Here is a 23,110-nt window from a genome sequence, read left to right as displayed (position 1 = left end):
AAAGTGAAGTCACCTCCAAATATTTTCCTAGAATGTTAGTAATAAACTCTCATTTTGGCTTCTTGGCTAATTTATCAGGGCCAGAGGCTGAAGAATCCTATCTTATATTCAGGGGCATTTTAAAAAGAGTGAGGTGAGGGCACCTTTCTCTACTCTTGCTAGCGATCCAGATCTCCTGTTAACAGGGCTTAGCACTAATTAGAAATGAGACTTACATCACTCTCGTGACCTTCTCGAAGGTTGTATGTGAGGTCATGCTGGATGTCTTCCACGAATTTGTGAGCATATTCTGGATAAAGGTCTAGCACTTCAAAGAGTCCTTTGAGGATGATACACTGGAGATCGCAGTAGGTTAAAGCCTTTACATCTGCATTGGTCTTGATCACCTGATCCTTAATTGACAGATTGGCTCCAATCAAATCTCCTTTCCCTAGAAACAATGAAAAACCAATACATCATTTTAAAGAAAAGCTAATTGAGGATTGGGAATTTCTGTTGACTTAAGGACTTCGTTTCTCTCGAATTACACTGAAAAAAGAAGACTCTATCGCAGGCAGAATATTGAGATTTGGGATTCAATAATCCTTTGTTGTGACACAGAACAGAATCTGGAAATGCACCCTCCTTCCAACTGTCAAAGTGTCTTTAGAACGTTGTCAAAGGTCCTCGCGTGGGTCGATCTATCCCTGACCACGAACACTGGCTCAAAAAGGAACAAAAGGATTGGAGGTGGATTGCAGGTATGCGCCTGGCAGGATTTGGCAAATGGCTTTGGTCCTTAAGTCACCTATCAGTTGACATTAATTGGTCAAGGGGAGTAATGAGGACTTAAGTTTTTCTTCTTTACATTTTTTTTTATTGTCAGGGTAATAAGGTTTTTCTTATTAGAAATGTGACTCTGATTCTGAAGTATGACTATCAAGAAGTGTGATTATTATGTTGATGATAGTGTTTTAGACAAAACTATGTCTGACTTTCACCTTTGGAACATCCTCAGGTTGTTTTATTTACTCCTGATCATGTCTACAGAGTGATATGGAAGGAGAAATTCTCCATCTGTCTCAGAGTTGAAAGAAGGGCAAACTCGTATACATTATGGGCTGTGAATCTACTACATTCACATGCAAGATACAGCTCATAGTTCTTATGCTCTGTGACAATAAAAACCCCCTCTCTCCATCAAAATAGAGGATAAATAAAAATGATGGGCTCTATACTTGGGCCATCACAGAAACTGAGATTTTTGACACTGTTGTTTTGAACGTGATCTGTGCCTCACCCAATCCCCAGCACACTTGATTGCTTTGTTTGCAATCCATCTGTCTACCAGCCTAGGGCTAGAATTTACCTGCCAAGGAACAATCTTGCTTGAGACTGTTGCCTGGATAATATTAGACAATCTGTTTCAATCTTTAAGATCATTAAATCGATTTACTCAGTTGAATAGGAAACTGAGCCTCACCAGAAGTGCTAAGAAAAGGCTGATTTCAACTCTAGGCTTAATTTAGACAAACTCATTGATTCATTTCATGGCCATGTGAAAAATATGGAAAAAAGCAGTCCATTTAATTTTTTCAGAAACTTAGGTTTACAAGCTGAAATCATATGACGAGGCTCACATATGGCACTGCCACTGGATTTTATGTTGACAAATTGAGTTTCTTTCCCTGTCCATCCATAGCATCACATCTAAGCCTTACCTTTTATGATTGTTGTTATTATTGATAGTAATAATTATTTTGGTAGTACTGGGTGTTGAACTTGATCAGATGATGTGAGACTGGGTGTTCATAGCCTGGCAGGGATGATCTATAAATGTACATAGTTGAGCTTCTCTATCATGCTAGGGGTGACAGACACACATCACTCTGCCCAATTATTGCTTGAGCTTTTTGGCCTAGGCTGGTCTCAAACAGTGACCACTCAATTCTACCTTCCAATGCTTAGGGCAAGATGCTTGAATCCCTAGAACTGCCTTTTATCACTTTACAGGCCTGTTATATACTCTTTCTAAGGAAAAATTGGCAACTAATATAAACATCAAGCCAAGCAACTTTTGAGTATTAGCAGAATAAATTATCCCCATTCAATTGGATAATTTCTAAATTTTTCTGTTTTATTTAGTTCAGCATTTGTGGAAGCAAAGTCCTTGGCAAAAATCCAACTTCTGAGAAAGTCTGTTGTATTTAACTTGATAGTAGAAAACACATAGAATTAACTGTATTGAGATATTTATAAATATTTATGGAAGATCAAAAATCAAATTTTAAAATTATAATGACTAGGCATTAAGCTAAAAATAATACTGAATTCAAAATCTGAATTGGCCCTATTTTGACAGAGGAATAAAAATCACTAAAATCTATAGACATCAGAGTCAATAGTTACTGGCTTTATAGGAATTTAAGTTTGACTTAGTATTGTGATTAATATTGTTAAACTTGGAAATTTTGTTTTCTGCGTGTTTTGTTAGAAATCTGAATTGCTCTTCAAAAACAAAAGTTGAGCACTGGTACAAATGGAAATTGAATACTATAAATTTTCACTTCTGTACATTTTAAAAGAAATGATCAGAATTCAGTGACTTATACAATGATCATGCACGTTGTTTATTAGACTAATGTGTTTAGAACTTTAAATTCACTGTACTTTCATATTTTGGATTGCCAGGGAGAGGTTCTTTCTGGCATAATGATCAACACCAACGAATTGTGGTACCCTAGAAAGAATTTCAGTTTATGTATCCATTCAGTGGCTATGCAGCATGAGTTTTGTGTCTGGGACATTAGGTTCAGTCTTGGAAAGCAAGAATTGATGCATACCAGCATGCTCTTCACTTCTGGACAGTTTAGTCTTAGGATTTCTCACTGTGGAGTCTCAAGACTGAGAATCTTGACCATTTTCTTTTTGCCAGTCCTGGGGCTCGAACTCAGGGCCTGGGCAATGTCCTTGGGATTTCTTAGGCTAGCTCTCTACTACTTGAGCCACAACACCACTTCTGGCTTTTCCTGTGTATGTGGTACCAAGGAATTGAACCCAGGGCTTCATGCATGCGAGGCAAGCACTCTACATCTAGACCACACTTCTGGCCCCAAGTTACTTCTTTGGCTCTCAGCATACTTATTTCTACAAGAAGTGATCGATTTCTACAATGTCATAAGGCCACAGTTTTTATAACTATTGTGCCATTGAGAAATACAAAGATGACAGGGTACATCTGTAGACCCTCAAGTTAGGGTGAGAACTTATGTTCAATCACAGTTAGCCAATGTGCATCATCTGCGAGGGCTTCATTAAGCAATGCTTTGTCATCTTCCTTTAAAATAATAGCTAAGAAATTAGTAGAAACCCACAGTCACTCAGACATGAAATCAAGGTACATAAAGCAAATTATATGCTTATAATTAAGTTCTGCTTCTGTGACAACTACTTCTCCAGATGTCGATATTCATGTGTTGACTGGAAATAGAGTAGCCTGAGTAAGATCAGGGTTTGACAGCTTTTTAGTGATGCTTCTGCCTTATAACATTATTATTATATTAAGTCATTTCCTTGGCAGAATGAACGTGTACCAAATACCTGTGAATCAAATGTTAAACTGTTTTCATTGATCAAAGCCAGCTTGGATTAAAATTGCCTTCTTGCATCATCTTAGAGTAGGTAAAATGCACCATCTTTATTGAAACAATATTAAGAAAATGTTAAGAAAGAATGCTAAGAAAGAAAATATCAATGATTTATCTTTATTAGAGTTTAGCCTCAATACCACATGTCACTGTTTAAATGGCCACTGTTTCAAACACTTGGATATATACATGTGAAAAGGATGGAAGTGAAAACAATCATGAAAATAAAAACTAATGGAATAGCAGTAAACCACAACATAAATAGCAATGGAGTATATCTTTTAGCTAAAGTGAATCTTTTTTTTTTTTGCCAGTCCTGGGCTTGAGCTCAGGACCTGAGCACTGTCCTTGGGCTTTCTCAAGGACAGAGCTCAACCACTTGAGTCTCAGCACCATTTCTGGCTTTTTTCTATGTATGTGGTACCGAGGATTTGAACCCGGGTCTTTGTGCATGCTAGGCAAGTACTCTACCACTAGGCCAAACTCCCGGCCCCGTGAATCTTTTTTCAGTGAAAAGAAATCCAAATTGAGACATGTCTTATAAGTGATGATAGCCACAATGAAGTCTCTGAATGCATCTTTTTGCTCCAGTGTCAAGGAGGTGCTTTCATAGTCCATTCTCCAAATCATTGCTAGTTACCACATTTTGTTTAGGTTTTGCTTGTGTGTTTGTTTGTTGGGAAGTCTTGGAGCTTGAACTCAGAGCCTGGGTGCTGTCCCTGAGCCTCTGTGTGCTCAGGGATAGTGCTCTACCCTGTACCCTGTATCCTCTACCTAAGCCACAGTACTCACTTCTGGCTTTTTCTTAATGGTTTATTGGAGAAAAGAGTCTCACAGAGTTTTCTGCCTGAGCAGGCTTTGAACTGAGCTACTCTGATCTCAGAGTCCTAATTACTACTATTGCAGGCGTGAGCCACCAGTTTCCAGTGGTACCATGCTGTTACCACATTTTAAATGAGCTATGAAGCTGGGTGGTTGTGGCTTACACATGTAATCCTAGCTGCTCACAGGACTGATATATGAGGATAGGATCACATTTTGAAGTTAGCCTGGACAAACACATTTGAGAGACTCATCTCCTATTAAGTGGAGGAGTGGTTCAGATGCTAGTGCAGCAGCCTTGAGTGAGAAAGCTAAGGCAGCAGTGCCCAGGCCCTGAGTTCATCGAGATACTGACATGAGCACCATAACTAAGATAAGGTCTACATTCACCTATTTTCAAATATGCCTCTATGTGCATTTATATGAGAGGTTGTTATATTTTGGGTTCAAGATCCACATTTGCAAGAAACATATGTCACAGGGCAGTGATTTTAGCCATTTACCTTTCTACCATATCCAGTACATGACTCACCCACAGGCTTTCAATAAGTATTATTGAATGCATCAGCCACTGAGTGGAGTTTTTCTTCAAGAAAGGGTTATGAGTTTTCTTACATTAGCCTTACTGACCATCTTTTGTCAGCTGCCCTTTAAATTCTAATGAGGAATAATTATGTCTTAATATTTGAGGGACAAAATTTTCACAATTATGAATTTTTTTGGAGAAACTGCAAAGAGCCCATAGTTAGTTTGACAATGTTACTTAATGACTATAATGAGATCCTGCTCTTAAAGTGCACTCATTCCTGTTCTATTTTTAGGCCAGATAAAAATTTAATTTGTGTTCTCTGAACTGGTTCTTTGCAAAAAAGAAATGCCCTCTTAAGATTTTACTGGGATGCAACATGAATGATAAATTATTTGGCTTTAAGGATCAGAGAGAACTGAGTTAATTTGCTTACTATATGATTTGGGCAAGTTAATGTATGATTTATTTATTCGTAAGATGAGAGTAGTATAAAATACTATTGGTTATTTTATAAAAGCTCATACTAATATGCTGGATATACCATCTAGGGAAATTAAACCCATCTGGTGTGTAGAGTCAAGTGTAATTTTCTTACTCTAGCTAACTGGTCCCTGCCCTACCCAATCCATCTTCTTAAGCTCGTAGTGTAGAGACCTACCAAGAATAGCGAGCACCATGCTGTCCTTAAGAACCTCCATGGAGCCTGAACATACAAAGTAGATGGCCTGCAAAGCATCCCCTTGACGCAGCAAGTACTCGCCAGGAGCGCAGAACGAGGTCTTGATGTGCAGGGACAGAGACCGGAGGCAGCCCCGGCTGGCGCATTCAAACAAGGACAGCTGTAATATCTCCTTGTTCAAATGCATAGTGATGTCTGAACGGAGCTCATCAGGAAAGTCTTTCAGCAGCTGTCAGAGAGGATGAGGGAGATCAAGTTGGAGTTACGTGTGATTATTTTACAAGATGTCAGGGAGGTTCTGTGTGTGGTCAAGCAGGTGACAGACATAGATTATACAGGTTACAGGTGATAGATAGAAATTTATTTACTTACAGTCCTGAAGAGATTTTTTTCCCCAGCCCCATGACTCTAATTATGTGCTACTAAATAATCATCTGATAATAAATCTGCAGAAGTGAAAAAACAAGTGTTCTAGAAGGATCACTCTGACATATCTGTCAAGGACTCCTATTCAGGATAGAAGCTATAGAGTTTAGATCTGCTAGTATTTCCTCTGGCACCATGATCACATGAAGAGAGGAGTTTCAAATGATCATTCTTATGATATGGGATACTGGTTTGTTGGCAAGTTGTGGAAAGGTTGAATGATTTACATCTTACCTGTATCACAGTGATGGTCCCAGGGGGTTACTGTTAGGCTTTAGAAAACACTTTTCTAGAACTTTCTTTTTTAAACTTCATTGGTTCTAATAGGAACTTTATGTTGATTAATATAATCCCAAATCCACCATTAAACCATTATAAGAAGTACTTGCTTCAAAAAATGGATAATGAGAAATTTATGACTGACCCCAGTCATAAATTAATATCAAATTCTGGTCAGTTTATCTAAAGCAGTATTGTGAAAATGGAAACCCAAGAAAATGGGTTAGGTTACATGCTGGAGTAAAAATTAGGAAAATAAAGAAGTTTAGCTAGGCATGGGAGGCTCACGCTTGTAATCCTAGCCACTTAAGAGGCTGAGGATCAGAGTTCAAAGCAGCCCAGCTATGACATTCTCACCTTCAAGGAGACCCTAACCTCCAATTAATAAACCATCAAAAAGCTGGAACTGGAGCTGTGGCGGAAGTGACAGAGAAATAGCCTTGAGCACAAAATCTCAGGGACCGTTCCCAGGTCCAAAGTCCAAGCCCCAGGATTGGCACACAAAAAAAGTAAATAAAAGAAAGAGTAAACAAATTGGCAGGTATGTTCTTTACCTTGCTTCCTACATCAGAGTACCTGGCTTTTCCCTTCGAATATGTGCTTTCTGTCTGAAAATGGCAGTGTGAGAAATGAGCATTACCTCATTGGAATCTATTCCATTGTTGACTGACCAGGTGGTTTGAAAATACTCGAGCATCCGCTGCTTGAGCTGCTGGGGCAGGTGATGGACACGGATGAAGTCTTTCAGATCCTTAGTCCTGGTGTGGTAGAGCGACCATCGGGAGTACATCCTCTGGATGATTGCCGTCACATTGCCAAACACCAAGGCATGCATCAAGGCTAGAGAGAGGATACCACCACGAACAGCTAGTGAGAAACAACACAGGCCCTGCCCTTTACCCTCAAGTACATCTCCTACACGTACTGGAGCAGACCAGAGCTGGCTTTCATAACTACACTGGCTATTTGAGTACCAGCATTTTGGCTACAGAGTACATCATAAAGCAGTTCTCTTGCTCTCAGGATTTAAAAGAGTCTAATATGATTTAAAAGCAATAATCTAAGTTGGGCACTGGTGGCTCACACCTGTAATCCTAATCTCAAGAGGCTGAGATTTGAGGATTGCTGTTTGAAGTCTGAGGATTGCTGTTTGAAGTCTATCTGGGCAGGTATGTCTGTCTGTGAGATTCTTACTTCCAGGGAACCAACACAAAGCTAGAAGTGGAGCAGTGGCTCAAGTGATAGAATGTTAACCTTGAACAAAAGAGCTCAAGGAAAACATCCAGACCCTGAGTTCAAGCCCCAGGACACACACACACACACACACACACACACACACACACACACACACACACACACACACACACACGCACAGAGTAATAATGGTATACAAAATAGGCCATATTGTCTCACATCTCCTGGAAGTTGTTGGCTGTCATTCTGGCAGGACAAACTTATTTACTACCAATTTGTCTTATTTATTTATTTATTTGTTTATTGTGTTGATACTAATACTTGAACTCAGGACCATAGGCTCTCACATGTCTTTTAGCTTAAGGCTCAAATATGTGGAGCCACATACTCCACTTTTTTCTTTTCTTGGTAGTTAATTGGAGATAAGTGTCTCATGGACTTTTGTGTCTATGCTAGTTTGGAACTGAGATACTCAAATCTTAGTCTCTTGAGTAGTAAGTATTATAGGTGTGAGCCTATGATACTTCAGCTTCCACAGGCCATCTTTTAAAATTTGATTTTAGGGATGGGCTGTAGCTCAGTGCTAAAACATTTGCCTACTATGTACAGGGCCATGGGTTCCATCCCCAGGGTTGAAACAATAAACTAATTCGTTTTAGAGTATTACTCGTAATATTTGTAGTTTACATACTCCAAATATGGATGGAATCATTAGAAATGTATCTGAAGGTCGATTCTTTTTTGCAGTCTAGAGCTAAGATGAATACAGCTTCAATCTTCAACCCTACCCCACCTGTTCAGTCACTTTAAGAGAGATAACAGAAAATTCCAGGCAATTAAGAACACACATAAGTGCACAGAGAAACCAGATATTCTGTGCAGTCATTGTTGAAATCCATGGAAGAGCCAGCATAGTGCATATATTTGCAATTCCAGTTTCAGTGAGATGTGTCCATCAGATAGTATTGATAAGTACACTACTTTTTCACTGAGGCTTGTCATTCTTAAACACAGCATCAGAATGTTATGAGGAAAGCATCTATTAGAATTTGGCAATAGATGGGAATTCGAAATAGGCACTTTTTCTAGAGAAAAGTAGAAGATGCTAGATCTCACTTTCAGGAATAAACTACTTTGGAGAATAGTTGTAACCTAAAGCCCAGAAGATAAGACAGGATTGTGCCCTCCATAATCATTACCAGCACGAAGCTGGAATGGTTTATGCAGATGCCAGCAAATGACCCAAACAGTCTTGGAATCAGCTAGGGCTGAAATGGAAAGAAGAAGAGAGCCAGGGGTACAAATTCTAAGCAATACTTAGATTTTAGCTCCTCTGTCCATTCTGGGGCAGGATTGGCTAAGAGATAAGAAGCATGGAGTTTAAACAAATCACTTTTTCCAGTAATTTTTGGATAAATAACTTTTGTTGTTGGTGGTGGTGCTGAGGTTTGAATTCAGGGCCTTGTGATGGGAAAGTTCGCAAACACTTGAGCCATAACTCCAGCAATAGTTTTTACTTTAGGAAGAAATTGAATGTTTAATGGTTTGCCTGTTATGAGCTATCAAAATGCCTGAAGAACCATGTTAAAATAGTTACATTAGTGCAAATGTGTCAATATGTTGTTTTATTTACCTTTCCTGATACTTTAGGGATGGTCAATTGAATTTTATGTTTGCTTTGTTTTTTCCATGCTTACCAGAAATGATCAAACATTAGTACACAAATTCAGTTTTAATCTAATACAGAATTAAAATCATCTGAAAGATTCTATATCATGACTTATCTATGAAATAATGGTTATTGTGCATATAAAGTTAAGCCTTATGAGAGACCTTAGTATTTTGAAAATTTTACTAGAATGGTATGGTTTATATACAAGAGCTCACATAGACTCCGACTGGACACCATTAGGTTTTTGTCTTTCTTTTTTTCCTTCAGCTCAAGGCTAGTGCTCTACTACTTGAGCCACAGCACCACGTCTGCTTTTCTCATGGACTTTAGTGCCCGGGCTGGCTTTGAACTGTTATCTTCAGATCTCAGCCTACTGAATAGCTAGGATTACAGGTGTGAGCCACTGGTACCCAGCTTAGGTTTGAATTTTGCTGTGTGAAGTTGTCAGTATATAATATAGGCTGGCTTTACTTATAGATTTACTACACACAATTTTGACCAAGTGCTGTCAACCTCAAGAGCCATGTCAAAACAAAAGTTTTAATTCCTACATCCAGTACACAGCTTGGTAGGAAGATGCTCTTGGAAGTTCTATATTATCTTCAGTAGTATTTAATTTTTCACATGATCTTCTGACTTTCCCTATCTTTGATTTTGTGAGGCTTTGCTACCCAAATCCCAGATGGTGACCCTTGCCTTGCAAGATAAAAGTGAATGTGCTTTAATTTAAGCAGTGGAGTGAAAATTGGAGCATGTTTTCAGCAGATGTTGAGTGTTGTTATGGGTAAAATGAATCAAGCATTCTCAGTACAACATGAAATTGCATCACAAGCAGCATAGTTTTGCTCAATGACATCATCCTGGGAACCATGCACCCACAGATGCCAAGGGAATAAGGTTCTATTGCAATCTCTTCACACAAACTCTTTTCATCTTAAATGAGCATGCTAGTACCTTACTCAGATGACTGTTTTGATATTCAAACTCTCTCTCTCTCTCTCTCTCTCTCTCTCTCTCTCTCTCTCTCTCTCTCTCTCTCTCTCTCTCTCTCTCTCTCTCTCTCTCTCTGTGCGTTTGTGAAATGTTCAACATGGTCCATGGAGTGACACTTGGGGAAAAGATTCCGATTAAATTTTTTTTTTTTGCCAGTCCCAGGCTTCAGCTCAGGGCTTGAGCACTGTCCTTGGACTTTCTCAAGGCTAGAGCTCTACCACTTGAGACTCAGCACCACTTCCAGCTTTTTTCTATGTATGCGATACTGACCAATGGAACCCAGGTCTTCCTGCATGCAAGGCAAGCACTCTATCACTAGGTCAAACTCCCGGTCCCCAATTTAATTTTTTATTTGGCATATTTCCAGTAGTCAAGGTCAGCTGTCAGTAATCAATTCTTGATGAAAGAATTATAGAGTCAATTAGTACATGCTACCTATAAGTACATGTAAAACATACATTGCTACTAACTATTCAAAAATAGTTTCCAGGAGGAGAGACTATATATTCCCAAAAAGGGAATATATATTTTATAGTAACTTTATGTTGCCAAGTTCTTTGTAGATTCTAACTAGACTATCATTCTTCTGTATGGTTTTACAAGCACAACAATTCTGATGCTGCTTAAATATTTTTATTTGAGAGAGAAGATCTCTTTATGAAAAACACTCACCAAAGAAAAGAATTGATTTGACTCCAGGTCAAAGAAGTTAAATACCAATCTCAGGCTGTGTTAATATGCTTTTGGAATCCCTACCAACTTTAACCGTATGTAATAGTCTTTTCATGGAGATTAAAATGAGTACTGAGAACTATTTTATTTCATTTATTTTAGCACTGGTTTCCTTAATTATGTGTATGATTTTAACTTTGCTTTGCTTAATTATAATGTGTAAAGCACTTAAAGTAAGAGAAGTAATATGTTCAGATCATTTAGCACCTTAATTGTACATTATCAATAAAATGAATTACTGGATTAATTGTAGCATTCATAAGTGGTGATGCAAAGTACTAGTCTAGGTCTGAGTCATCTTAATTTCAAAGTCTCAGTTCAGCATAGGATACTACTTCTAATTTAAGGAGTTATAAAATAAACTTCAGCTCTCATAGGATTGTTTTTTTTTTCATTTCCAAAGTTACTATGGTATTTCTGTCACTGATTTTCATTTTTCCTTGCCAAAGAGTGTATGTACCTGTCGGGCCCAATCATTCTATCTGCTATGAAAGTTTGACTTGAGAACTTCTATATTCAGGTCACTTTAGAAATGATCATTGACTTTCCCTTCATTCCTGGCAAATCTGATGTATCTAATTCCCAAGTGCTAGACCTCCTGAGTGTGTGGGAGGCTCTTTTCCTTTGTGTGGGAGTTTTGCATAAAATGCTTTTTTAGTGAAATCTCAGTATCAGGGCATTGAAGAAAATGTGACCATTGAGATCTCTAAGAAAGTAGGCAAACATCACTTGAAAAGAACCATCTCTATAAGATTGCCTGGGTTTTGTCGTCCCTTTACCTCTCAGTTTTCTTTTCTGGATTTGGAGTCCCATTGTTTACTGAGGTATAACATCATTGCTGATTTCTTTAACCAACTGCTTCCCTATGACTTCAGAGTCTCTACATAGACTAGCTTCTCCTGATATAAATGGACACCAGAGCTTTGGATTTGGAGTCATCTTAGAAGCCTTTCTCCCTCCTCCACTGCAAAGTTTTCCAGTTTTGTTATATCACATAGTAGATCACAAGTGGCAGAGGAAACAAAGTGAAAACAATTTCTCAAGGATGAATTTAATTGTCAGAGGAAAGGTATCTTAAAGAGGGTATGAATTTATAAACAGTATAGTTCAAATGAGTCCAATAATATTATGTCAGCTGGTATGTGCCAAATGATCCACCTTCTGTAGCAGGAAGTTTGATTTAATCTCCAAGGCTGGGTTGATGGTTCTGTCAATTGTGTCAATGGGAGAAAACTCCTTAGAGGACTATATGCTGTCACTACTAAATACGATAGAAGATCTTTTCAGACAGGAAAAAAAATATCTCAATATGTTTTATTTGGTAGCATGAAGGATGTCTATCTGTTTATCTGTTATTTAAAAAGCTTAGAAAATAAAAGTGCCCATATGTAAGAACACTGAGAATGTCATCTCCTATTGATGGAATTATGTGTAATATTTGCATACCTACAAGTATTTTTTCAATATGTATTACAGAAGGAATGTGAAAAGAGAATCTATAATCTGGTCAAATACCTTCTCTTTTACTTATCTGTAAACTCCCCGAAGGGCAGAATTTCATTAGCCATTTTTGTTTTTCAAGCATCTACCACAGTTGTATAGTGGTGTGTCCTAAATATCTATGGAACTAAAATGAACCCTTACTGCCTTGACACTGTCTTTTAAAAGTTTTATAATAGTAAGCCAGTGGCGTAGAACATTTAGAATAAACAGTTCAGCTTCAAATACATTCACCCACCTCCATTCCACTTCCCAGTCCTCAATATAATGTATTTCAGACTCTCTTATGGTCATCACCAACATTCTAGATAACCTGATTTTCTCCAGTTGCTTGACTCGCACACCTAAACCACCTGATATGACAGGTAAGAATTTGGTTCACTCTTACCTTGTTTGTCATCATTCACTTAATAGTTACATTATTTGTTATGAATTTGCAGTGTCAAAAAGCCACATAGAGAAAGCTATCCATATGCTAAGTGAGATTTCTCAAAGAAAGCACAGATACGGCATCATGGAAGTCCCCTCCCCCAGTCTTCCAGTCATCACCACTATCCAACTACCTCCTGCCAGGTAACCATAGTTCCGAATCACATTATAATTAGTGAGAGTTACCTATTTGTAAGCTTTCATCACACAAATTCAAATATGATGTGTTTTTCAGTGTGTCTGGCTTCCTCCACTCAGCATTCATGTAGTTGGGTGATGTAAGAGTTCATTTATTATCATTCTGTATAGTTCCCTGTTGTCTATATTTATTATCCTATTAATGAACTTTCTTCTCTCTCTCTGTCTCTCTCTCTGTCTCTATCTCTCTCTGTCTCTCTCTCTGTCTCTGTCTCTCTGTCTCTCTGTCTCTCTCTGTGTTAGTCATGGGGCTTGTCCCTGAGCTTCTTTTCCTTGTTAAAGGCTAGTGTTCTATCACTTGAGCCACAGCCTAACTCCTGCCTATTTTTTTTGGTAGTTTAGTGTAAATAAGGGCTTCATTCACACACTTCCTGCATGGGCTGGCTTAGAACCATGATCCTCAGATCTCAGCCTCCTGAGTAGCTAGGATTACAGGTGTAAGCCACTGGTGTCTGGATTCATGGACATCCTTTATTTACTGTTTGGTATCCTTAAAATAATGCTTCCAGATGTATCTGTATATACACTTTTTAGTATATATGAATTTCATTTTCATTGAGTATAAACTCGGAAGTGCAACTGTTGAGGGAGAGGTGTGGAATTCATTACGAGTAATTCTTCTTTCCTCCTCCTCCTCCTCCTCCTCCTCCTCCTCCTCCTCCTCCTCCTCCTCCTCCTCCTCCTCCTCTCCTTCCTCCTTTGTCTTTCAAGGCTTTTTGCTCACTAGGTAGGTGCTCCACCACCTAAGCATTGTCTCTAGGAACTGCTTTAAATACACTAGATAAGCTGGACAAATGCTTTGCTCCCTGAACATTGAACAAAGAACTGGCAAAGAGACATGCTCAGATGATGGATGCCTCATCGCTTTTGGCCTTTCAACCAGAATAGCCAGTGATCATCCGAGAACAGACTCTGCCTTAACACTTCTTGTTTCACTCACCACTCACTAGGGTAGCTGGATCAACAGAGAATAATCTCAGTTATCTAACAGATTGCTCAAATGTCAAATTGTTGGGCTTAAGCCTACTTGAAGCAATTTGAATATTTTGCCAAATTTCCACCAGGGGTAGAAAAAAAAGCATGGACAAATATTAAATGAGTATAGATATCATCTGTTTGCAAAATACAGGCCATTTAGGAGAGTGGAAACTATATAAGTCATAATATTGGATGTGAAGCAGCCATCACAGTGTCTGGCGCATTGTAGCTCTTCAGAAAACAAGAGTTCCAGTTCTCTGCTCTCTGGGCTCTACTGCTAGTTCAGCATCAGCCAAGAGTCTGTTGAAATTGCTGCAATCCCAGCTTGCTACTTCAGCAACTGTGTTGACACTTTGCCTTTCCAAGAAATTGTCTGGATCCTGGCATTCCTTTTTTTCCCCACTGCTTCTTAACTTTCATCTACTGTTTATAAGCTTCTTGAGGGAATGTTTGTTTTTAGACTTTGATCTATCAGTGGGTGCCAGAGGTCACACTGCTTAGGTCCTACGTGTGGGTCCCATGTGAAGAGCCTTAAAAAGAGCCATCCTTATTATAAGACTCAAAATTTCAAGCAGCATCTTGGGTTTAGGCCACTAAGAGAATTTGGGGAGATAGTCTTAGGGAATGGGGATGACAAGGCCATAAAATATGAATAGAACTCTGTTCTATTAAAAAATGCTTATTCAATCCAGGTATATGTCCTTATCTACTTCTACTTTAAGATGGTAGTCTTGAAATTCAGTAGATCCTCTCTGTATATTGCAAAAGAGAAACTGTCATTTGGGTTCACATTTTTTGACCTGTTTAGTTATGAGACAAATAGTTTTTGGAATGGTATCTTGAATTTCCCTAAGCTTCAGATGAGTCTTTTGAAAAAGTTATAGTTAACAATAATTGCAATTCTGTATCAGTTAGAAGGTTCAGAAAAGTGACAATATCCTAAATATTTCAGTAGAGGGGATTTTTATGGAGAATGCATCTCTCTAGTGTATTGGAGGGCTGAATGTGCAGAAAGGGAGCACGGAGATAAAAGGGACATAATAAATGAAGAAAATGCTCCCACCCTTGTAGAGTAGGCATCAGACATAGGTGCCAGAGGAAGAGTTGTGAGAAGCCTGGAGAAGTCAGGGCTCTGACAGCCACAGAGAAATGCAAGGATCTCTTAGGGTGAAAGGATGGACTCAAGAAGCCTGCTGTTTTTTCCCCTTCTTTCGTGCCAGTCTCCCTCTAGTGCCACCTACTGGCAGAAGTAAGTGAAGTCAGCTAGCAAAGAAGAACCATTGGTAGAGTTAAATGCCAACATGTCAAAGCAAATATGTAGAACAGGTTTAGAGTTCAGAGAAAATAGGGCCATAACCTATTTGTTAAATGGGACAATAATAATGCCAGGCTCACAAACTTGCCTTCAGAATTACATATAGAACCGCCTCGTAATCAGTTTACTCAGGAGACTGGAATATGAGGATCACTGTTCAAAACAAAGCTAGCACCAGCAACGTCCATAAAATTTGTACTTCCAATCAACCAGCAAAAAGCTGTGAGTAGAGCTGTGTCTCAAGTGGCAGAGTACCAGTCTTGAATGAAAAGGCTAAGCAAAAAGCATGGGACCCTGAGTTCAAACCCCAGTGCTGACTCTCTTTCTTTCTTTTTCTCCTCTATCTCTGTCTCCATCTCTCTCTGTCTCTCTCTGTGTCTCTGTCTGTCTGTTTGTCTGTTTCTCTCTCTCTCTCTCTCTCTCTCTCTCTCTCTCTCTCTCTCTCTCTCTCTCTCTCTGTCTCGCGCGCGCGGCGCGCGCGCACACACACACACACACACACACACACACACACACACACACACACCACATACAGAATTATTATGGTATTGGGTTAAATCAATTAGTATATAGAAAAAAGAGTATAAAACAAATTGATAATTAATTACTGCAACTTAGTTGGAGTTTTGCTGCTGCTGCTGCTTCTTTCTTCTTTCTCCTTCTTTCTTCTTCTTCCTCCTCCTCTCCTCCTCCTCCTCCTCTTCTTCTTCTTCTTCTTCTTCTTCTTCTTCTTCCTCCTCCTCCTCCTCCTCCTCCTCCTCCTCCTCCTCCTCCTCCTCCTCCTCCTCCTCCTCCTTCTTCTTCTTCTTCTTCTCTCAAGGCTAGCACTCTACCACTTGAGCCACAGCATCACATCTGGCCTTTTCTCTTTATGTGGTACTGAGAAATCTAACCCCTGGTTTCATGCATGCTAGGCAAGCAGTCTACCACTAAGCCATTCCCTCTCTCCCAATGAGATTTCAAACAGTAGTAGTAACACTTGATGACGCTTACCTATGTGAGACTCTAAAAGAAAGTGTCAAACATATCTTTGCAATTGAGACTCAGGTAACTCACAATCACAGGAGGTAAATACTATGTTTAGAAACCTAGGGCTTGCCCTTTGAAAAATCAACCATTAGGTGTTTATTCATCTGTCCAGAAAAAAAAAAACAACTCATTACCATCACGGGCTTTCACTGCTCATTTACACGCACTCTCAAATGCTTGTCATTGATTTCCTAATTAGTGCTTTTAGAGTTTTCCCATGTCAGCCATTGTGTTTGAGGACAGAACAAACAGAGCAGCAAGTTTGGCAGCCACCAGTGCCTTCTCTGGCTATGGAGGAAGTTCTCTTACCACCAATAAGCATTGTGCAGATGGAGAAGATCTTCTCTGCATCTGTGTTGGCTGAGACGTTCCCAAAGCCAACACTGGTGAGGCTGCTGAGAGTGAAATACAAGGCCGCAATGTAGGCGCTGCGAATAGAAGGCCCGCCCATGGTGTTGTTCCCATAGTATGGAGACTCCAGTCTCTTTCCCAACTCATGGAGCCATCCTGAAACAGAGGAAACATCACTAAATTAAACCAGCAAACGCCCAGAATTATTAGCATGTATGGGTAATGGTTAAATGAATGCAGACAGTGTCATTATCTCTTCAAGGGGAAGAGGGAAGAGAGTTCAAAGGAAATTAAAAGCTAGGTGCTGTATTGCTCTGAGCACAATAACACCATTTTTTTTTTTAAGGCAGGCTGTTCTTGAAATGGAGAGATCAGGTAGGACCAGTCTTCTGTTGGTATTGTTTTTTTTTTCTTCTTCTTCTTCTTTCCTCTGAGACCTTCATGGCTCAGTTTCCTAACAGTGTTGACAGTATTTGCAGGCTGCTGGCCTTTGAGACCGTAGTCCACCATGAAGTCACAGGCCTTTTAGTTAAGACTCCCAATTCCACCTCTCAAAATGTGGCCTCTCTTTATTTCACTGATTGGATATACTGGATGTATTTGTGTTTCTAATTTCCATCGTGCAACATTCTCATCATGACACAGGCGAGCAAAGTAAGCATTTGAGAATGGGCTGGTAGTTGAAGAAATTCATAATCATCCCAACATGAGAAACCAAGGGCAGACATTGAAACAGGGGCTGCTTGCTGCTCTTAAACACTGGGAGTGCAATACACACTACCCCCATTAAGCTAGTCTGCACTGAAACTTTAAGAAATACAGGAATTGAGTGGTATTTTCATGCTATCTCTTGAAGTGTTAGGGATAGAATTCAAGGCCTGCTGAAGTCTGGCTAGTGACCACTTTTAAATTCCAATAGGTATTTAAAAATCTTATATGATAAATATCAAGAACATCAAGCAGTATAGACTTCAAATGGGTAAGAGAGGCTATATTTCCATTCTGTTAAGTCTTTCTCCTTTGTGTCAGTTTCCCTGATATCTAGTTACCTTGTAAGTGTTACCTTATCACTTAAACTATAAATACCCACCCTGCCTAAAGAGACTTCGTGTGGGAAATAAAATCTAGATTTAAACACATTTAAATCTGGCCTTGCTATTTATAGTTTATGGTGATAATTAACCTTGTTGAGGTACCATTTCCTTATTTTTAAAAATATGGTTCTTGTCTAACTAGTAAGTCTGCAAAGGTAGTAAATGAGATGCCACATACAGAAAAGAGCAGCCAAGGTTATCGGCAGAGGTTTGAAATACAGTGCCCCCCCCATTTCTTCTAGTACTTAAATGGAACACTGTACAAAATGTTAAGAGAAATATGAAGCCAGCTGTTAATTACAGTAGAAAAAAGAAGCAAATGACAAGATATATTTGGTAGACCCCAGGAGTGGCATATAATATAATTTAATATTTAGTAGACATAAGAAGGGAAAAATACCCAAGGGATAGTAGTTCTTAAGATATGGAGGTGTGTAAGATATTAGTGGTTCACGAAGATAGTCCTAGTGACTCAGGAGGCTAAGAACTGAGGATCTTGGTTTGAAGTCAGTCTGGGCAAAAAAGTCCACGAAACTCTCTCCACTTAACCAGTAAAATAAAGCCAGAAGTGGAGCTGTGTCTCAAGTGATAGAGTACTAGTCTTGAGTGAGAAAGTCAAATAAGAGCATGAGACCTGAGTTCAAGCCCCAGTACTACACACACACACACACACACACACACACACACACACACACACACATTTGGAGAATTATGTACCCAATTGTGAGTCTGACAAAAGACATGGATCATTTGCTTAAAAAAAAAACCCAACCTCCAAACCCCAGACATATGGAGATATCCATGCTCATATATAATTTTATAGACATTTTTAGGTGGTCATTGTTTCCCTCATCAAATATGCCTGGTCCAAGGACCTAGCTTAAAACTTGTGTTCTAGAATTTAACTGAGGTTAAATATGATTTGGTAAAACTTTATCACTTAGAGGAAAAAGTTTAAAAATAAAACAACTACCCAAGAGTAAAGAGATAGTACAAAAGCCAATCAAATGTGTTTCTTTGTAATCTGATATGATTTATATACACTGTAGCAAGAGAGTCAAGGCAGAGTGGTAACAGAAGGAAGCAGCAGAGACCCTCTGTGTTTGTTGTTACATTCAGGATGAAAATTTCTGCAAACACGTTTCTTGGAGACACTGCTTGGGCATTGTTGTATGCCCGGTGGAATGTTCCAAAGTGGCAGGGCTGTTTGCCAGGACTCTTCCAAACTCTGAAGAAGGCATCAAGTCATCTTATCTTGACAAAGAAGTGATGGGAGAGGCTAGAACCTTTGTTCCTCATTGGTTACTCTCATTCTTGCTAATGACAAGGGTGTTTGGGCAGCTGAAAAATGTTACTGTGCCCAGAGAGTAAATATTGCAGAACCTCATTTTTATTTTACTTTATTTAAAGAGGAAAATAGAAAATAACCATAGTTTTTTTTTAAAGTGCTGCTTCCTCTCTGCTGGCTTTCTGCTATATCAAAACTATCAAAATACAAATTGAAGCATGTGTTGATCTTGACTTTTTAAATTTTCATAGATTTCTGGAGTTCAAAGTTTTCTCATTGACAAGCAAATAAAGCCAGTCAATATGTTTGCTTAGCTGTTTTAATTTGAATCAAAACTGAAACATGGAATTATTCTCTATATCAGTTCTTTAATCGTTTCATGTCTTTAGAAACATCAGACAAAATCCCCGTGTGTGGATACCCAGATCCTATTTTTACTCCATGCTAATTCGTTTACATATGTGTCATTGCGGGTCTTAGAAGTGGTTCATTCCCCAAGCAACACACAGATGAACAACAGACCTACTTTTTTTGGTTGCTACTGTATCTCTTTTCTGTCTGGCCAACTGTTCTATTTTCAGAAACATCTCATCTTTAAAAGGCTGTTACTAAACTGTATTACAGCTGACAGAGCAGAAGCAATAATGATAATGAAAAAAAATGCTGGAAAAGGAGGTAACACCTACAAATCCAGGATTGGCTATGTGGGCTAAATAAAACTTTTTCACAGAACAGCTTCTCTGAAATGAGAGCACATACCCCACCGTAACAAGACAATGTGTCACTGTGCTGCAAGAAGAAGCAATTGAACCAATTTGGAATACAATCTTCTTTTTTTTTCCTTTTAATGCCAGAAGAACTCATGTCTCTAAAGGAAGGGATGTTCTGGAACACTCTATTTTGGCTCATTTCTTTGCATTTTGAAGGAAAAAGCATACACTTCATGAAGAAGAATCTAAATACCCTAAATATGATGCCCTTTGATACAAATAAAAGGTAACATGAAATAATCCAATCATTACCTAAATACAGCACATGAGTAAAACAGATCTGCTGAATAGTTATCAGTCTGAAAGACAGTGACTCTTAACAATGATGCCTAGCTGATAGTTTGAATGATAATTTGGCATACTTACCCTTGCATAAGAATCATGGGCCCAGTATTTTTCTAAAGAATGTATATTTAACTCTAAAAAGGAGGTTTTTTTGTTTCATTTTATCCCTTAGGTTTCCTATAGTGAAATATTTAGTTTTACTGTTTATATGTATGCATTCAAAATTTGTGCAAAATATAAGCTCTCTCATACAACAGATGTGTTCCTGAAAAGTTTCGTTTATATTTGCATAAAGCAAATTAACATATATTTTAGGCTAGAAATAAAACTATGGTATTTGTGGAAAATCAACGCCAAATCTCTTGAGTTATATACAATTCTTCAAGAATATGACAAACAACTGAGGAAAGCATAAGTTTATTCAACTAGATTTACATATAATTTAAATATGTTTGTGGAGAGAGAGCAAAAGGGAGGAGGAATTAACTATTAGTTTCATCTATCCCTAAAGATGGGACAAAATCAACAACAGTAAAAAGTTATCAACAAGCAGGAAATGACTTGTTAATAGGTTAGTACATTGGCTGCAAGTTCATAAAGTGGTATGTGTGGTTCAAACCTAGCTTGGGTAGAACAGTTTCCATTCACATGCCTAACTCTCATGGAACAAATACAGTGACAATCACACTTCCATTCAGTATTTTAGCATGATGACAACAACTTAGGAATTACTGCCTTTATTTGAAAGATAAGAAAACCACTACCTGTTTCAGACAGCCATGTCAGGATTTGAACTTAAATCCGCCTGCTGTTTGGTCTAGCAAACATCTTTAGGAAACATGGGGAGAAGAATTTAGAGAAGGGAAGGCAGAGACAGAAGTATCCATAATCAAGAAAGGTACTGCTAGTACTGTTTACCATAGCTAAGTTATGGAACCAACCCAGATACCCCTCAGTTGATGAGTAGATCAACAAGATGTGGTATTTATACACAATGGAATTCTATGCTGCTGTCAGAAAGAATGACATCGCCCCATTTGTAAGGAAATGGAAAGACTTAGAAAATCATATTAAATGAAGTAAGCCAGACTCAAAGGAACATAGGCTCAATGGTTTCCCTCATTTGTCATAATCAGTAGAATCCTTGGGCTCTCCTAGCAGAGATTTACAATAGAGCAAAACCTAGACACATAAGGCCATATAGTATGATGCTAAATATAAGGACCTCCAGAATAAGGAAACAAAAGCCATATAACGAATGACTGTTGTCCTTAATGTACAATGTTACCTCTCATCTCTTTTGCTGTCCCTTGGTTATCTCATATCGTTACAGTATTTTACCTTGCTATCTGATATATATTATATATATATGTGTGTGTGTGTGTGTGTGTGTGTGTGTGTGTGTGTGTGTATGTTTGGTTATTTGAAATAGGATAGGGAAGGGGGAAAACAAGATAAAGGGCAGGGGTAAGGGGAGGGAAATGGGGACCAAGACATGAGAAAGGGTATCAATGTTTGTGAAGTAATGCACCTTTTATCTGGTGAATATAACGTAACCCTTCTATTAATTACAATAAAAAATATATGAAAAAAAGAAAGGTACTGCTAGAGATAGCTGGAGTTTGAAATCTTGTTGATTAATCTCTTAATCTCATTAAGGATAGGTACAGATGGTAGAATGCTCACCACATCCTGGAGTTCAAGGGAGCCCATATGCTTGTCATTCATCCTTCCTTGATTGAAGACCTTTAGCTCTCCTGATGTTGAAGGGCATTCGCTCTCTGCCCTCATCTTGGAAGATGACCCGTGGCAGGTCTCTCAGAAGTGGACCACTACCTTTTGGATAGTGGCCTCTAAGATTGCTGACTCTAAAACACTTTGCTAGACTTTCACGCAGCATTATTTTTTTCCAGCTCTCCTAATAACTTTGTCTTTTGGGGGAGGTTCAGGGAGAGGGGGAAGAGAGTGATTTTCTCTCTCTTTAAACCACTGTTTGAACTGAGATGTAAATCCTTAATTTTCTAACTTCAACATCTTTTTTCCCCTCATGCTGATAGTAAAGCAGTCATTACTGGGGAGGGGGAGTGTCCCACTTATTTTACTTTAATTCTTTTATGTATGCATGAGTACCAATCTTGGAGCTAGAACTCAGGGCCTGTACACTTTTCCTGAGTTTGTTGCTCTGGCCCCTTTGGTGGTTAACTAGAGGTAAGAGCTTCACAGACCTGCCTGAGAGTCAGAATGCAATCACAATATTCAGTCATATCTTAGGAAACCAAAATTAAAGGGAGGGATTGTTTTGGGAGGGATGGAGGACAATGATGAAATGGCTGACATCTATCAAGGTGCATCATATTTTAAAACTGATTCATTGAATGGAACCACTTAAAGACAATAAAAAGTATTGTTGATTTATCAGAAAAAAGGGTTTCACAGATCTTCCTGCCTAGTGGGCTAGCTTTGAATTATGATGGTAGGATCTCAGACTATTCAGTTGCTAGTATTCCAGGTTCACACCAGTGTCTGGCTTCGCACTTTGGATTTTATGAACCAAATGTCTTATATTTAAACTTATTATTGAGGTAAACAATGGAAACCAAAACAATTGTTCATAACATAATAGAGAAAATTGAGATCCTATCTTGATTTTGACACTCATGAAATAATTGTCTGATTCTTTATCCATTATTTAACTACTCTGGTCTTGCATTTTTCACACTTGAATGTGAAAAGTTAAAATTGAGAAATCTAGGTTCCATTTCAGACCTGAGATTTTATGTCAGAACTTGTCACATATTTTTCCCACAGAAAGTTGAGCAATTTGAAAGCAAAATGCTTGTGTAAACCTCTGCACTTGTATAGATTAATTTTCATTTGCTTTTCATTCACTGGAGATTCATCAGCAAACACTGATGAACTGA

At 38.6% G+C, this 23,110-nt stretch overlaps 1 protein-coding gene across 1 annotated transcript in view; it reads right to left on the bottom strand.

Moving 5' to 3' along the window:
• The window catches only part of Kcnh8 (potassium voltage-gated channel subfamily H member 8), a 313,437-nt gene that overhangs the window by 64,093 nt on the left and 226,234 nt on the right, over window positions 1-23,110 (bottom strand). The window contains exons 8-11 of the mRNA XM_090355208.1: window positions 16,711-16,908; window positions 7,002-7,201; window positions 5,636-5,885; window positions 216-430 (exon numbers count right to left, since the gene is read on the bottom strand). Coding sequence (XP_090211334.1) covers window positions 216-430; window positions 5,636-5,885; window positions 7,002-7,201; window positions 16,711-16,908 — 863 coding nt within the window. The remainder of the gene's footprint in view (window positions 1-215; window positions 431-5,635; window positions 5,886-7,001; window positions 7,202-16,710; window positions 16,909-23,110) is intronic.

This window comes from Megascapheus bottae, chromosome 2 (assembly GCF_031878675.1).
Source record: "Megascapheus bottae isolate mThoBot1 chromosome 2, mThoBot2.hap1, whole genome shotgun sequence".
In the NCBI taxonomy this organism is placed as follows: domain Eukaryota; kingdom Metazoa; phylum Chordata; class Mammalia; order Rodentia; family Geomyidae; genus Megascapheus; species Megascapheus bottae.
The sequence above is the reverse complement of the archived record's forward strand: the minus strand, read 5'-3'. Positions and strand labels throughout refer to the sequence as shown.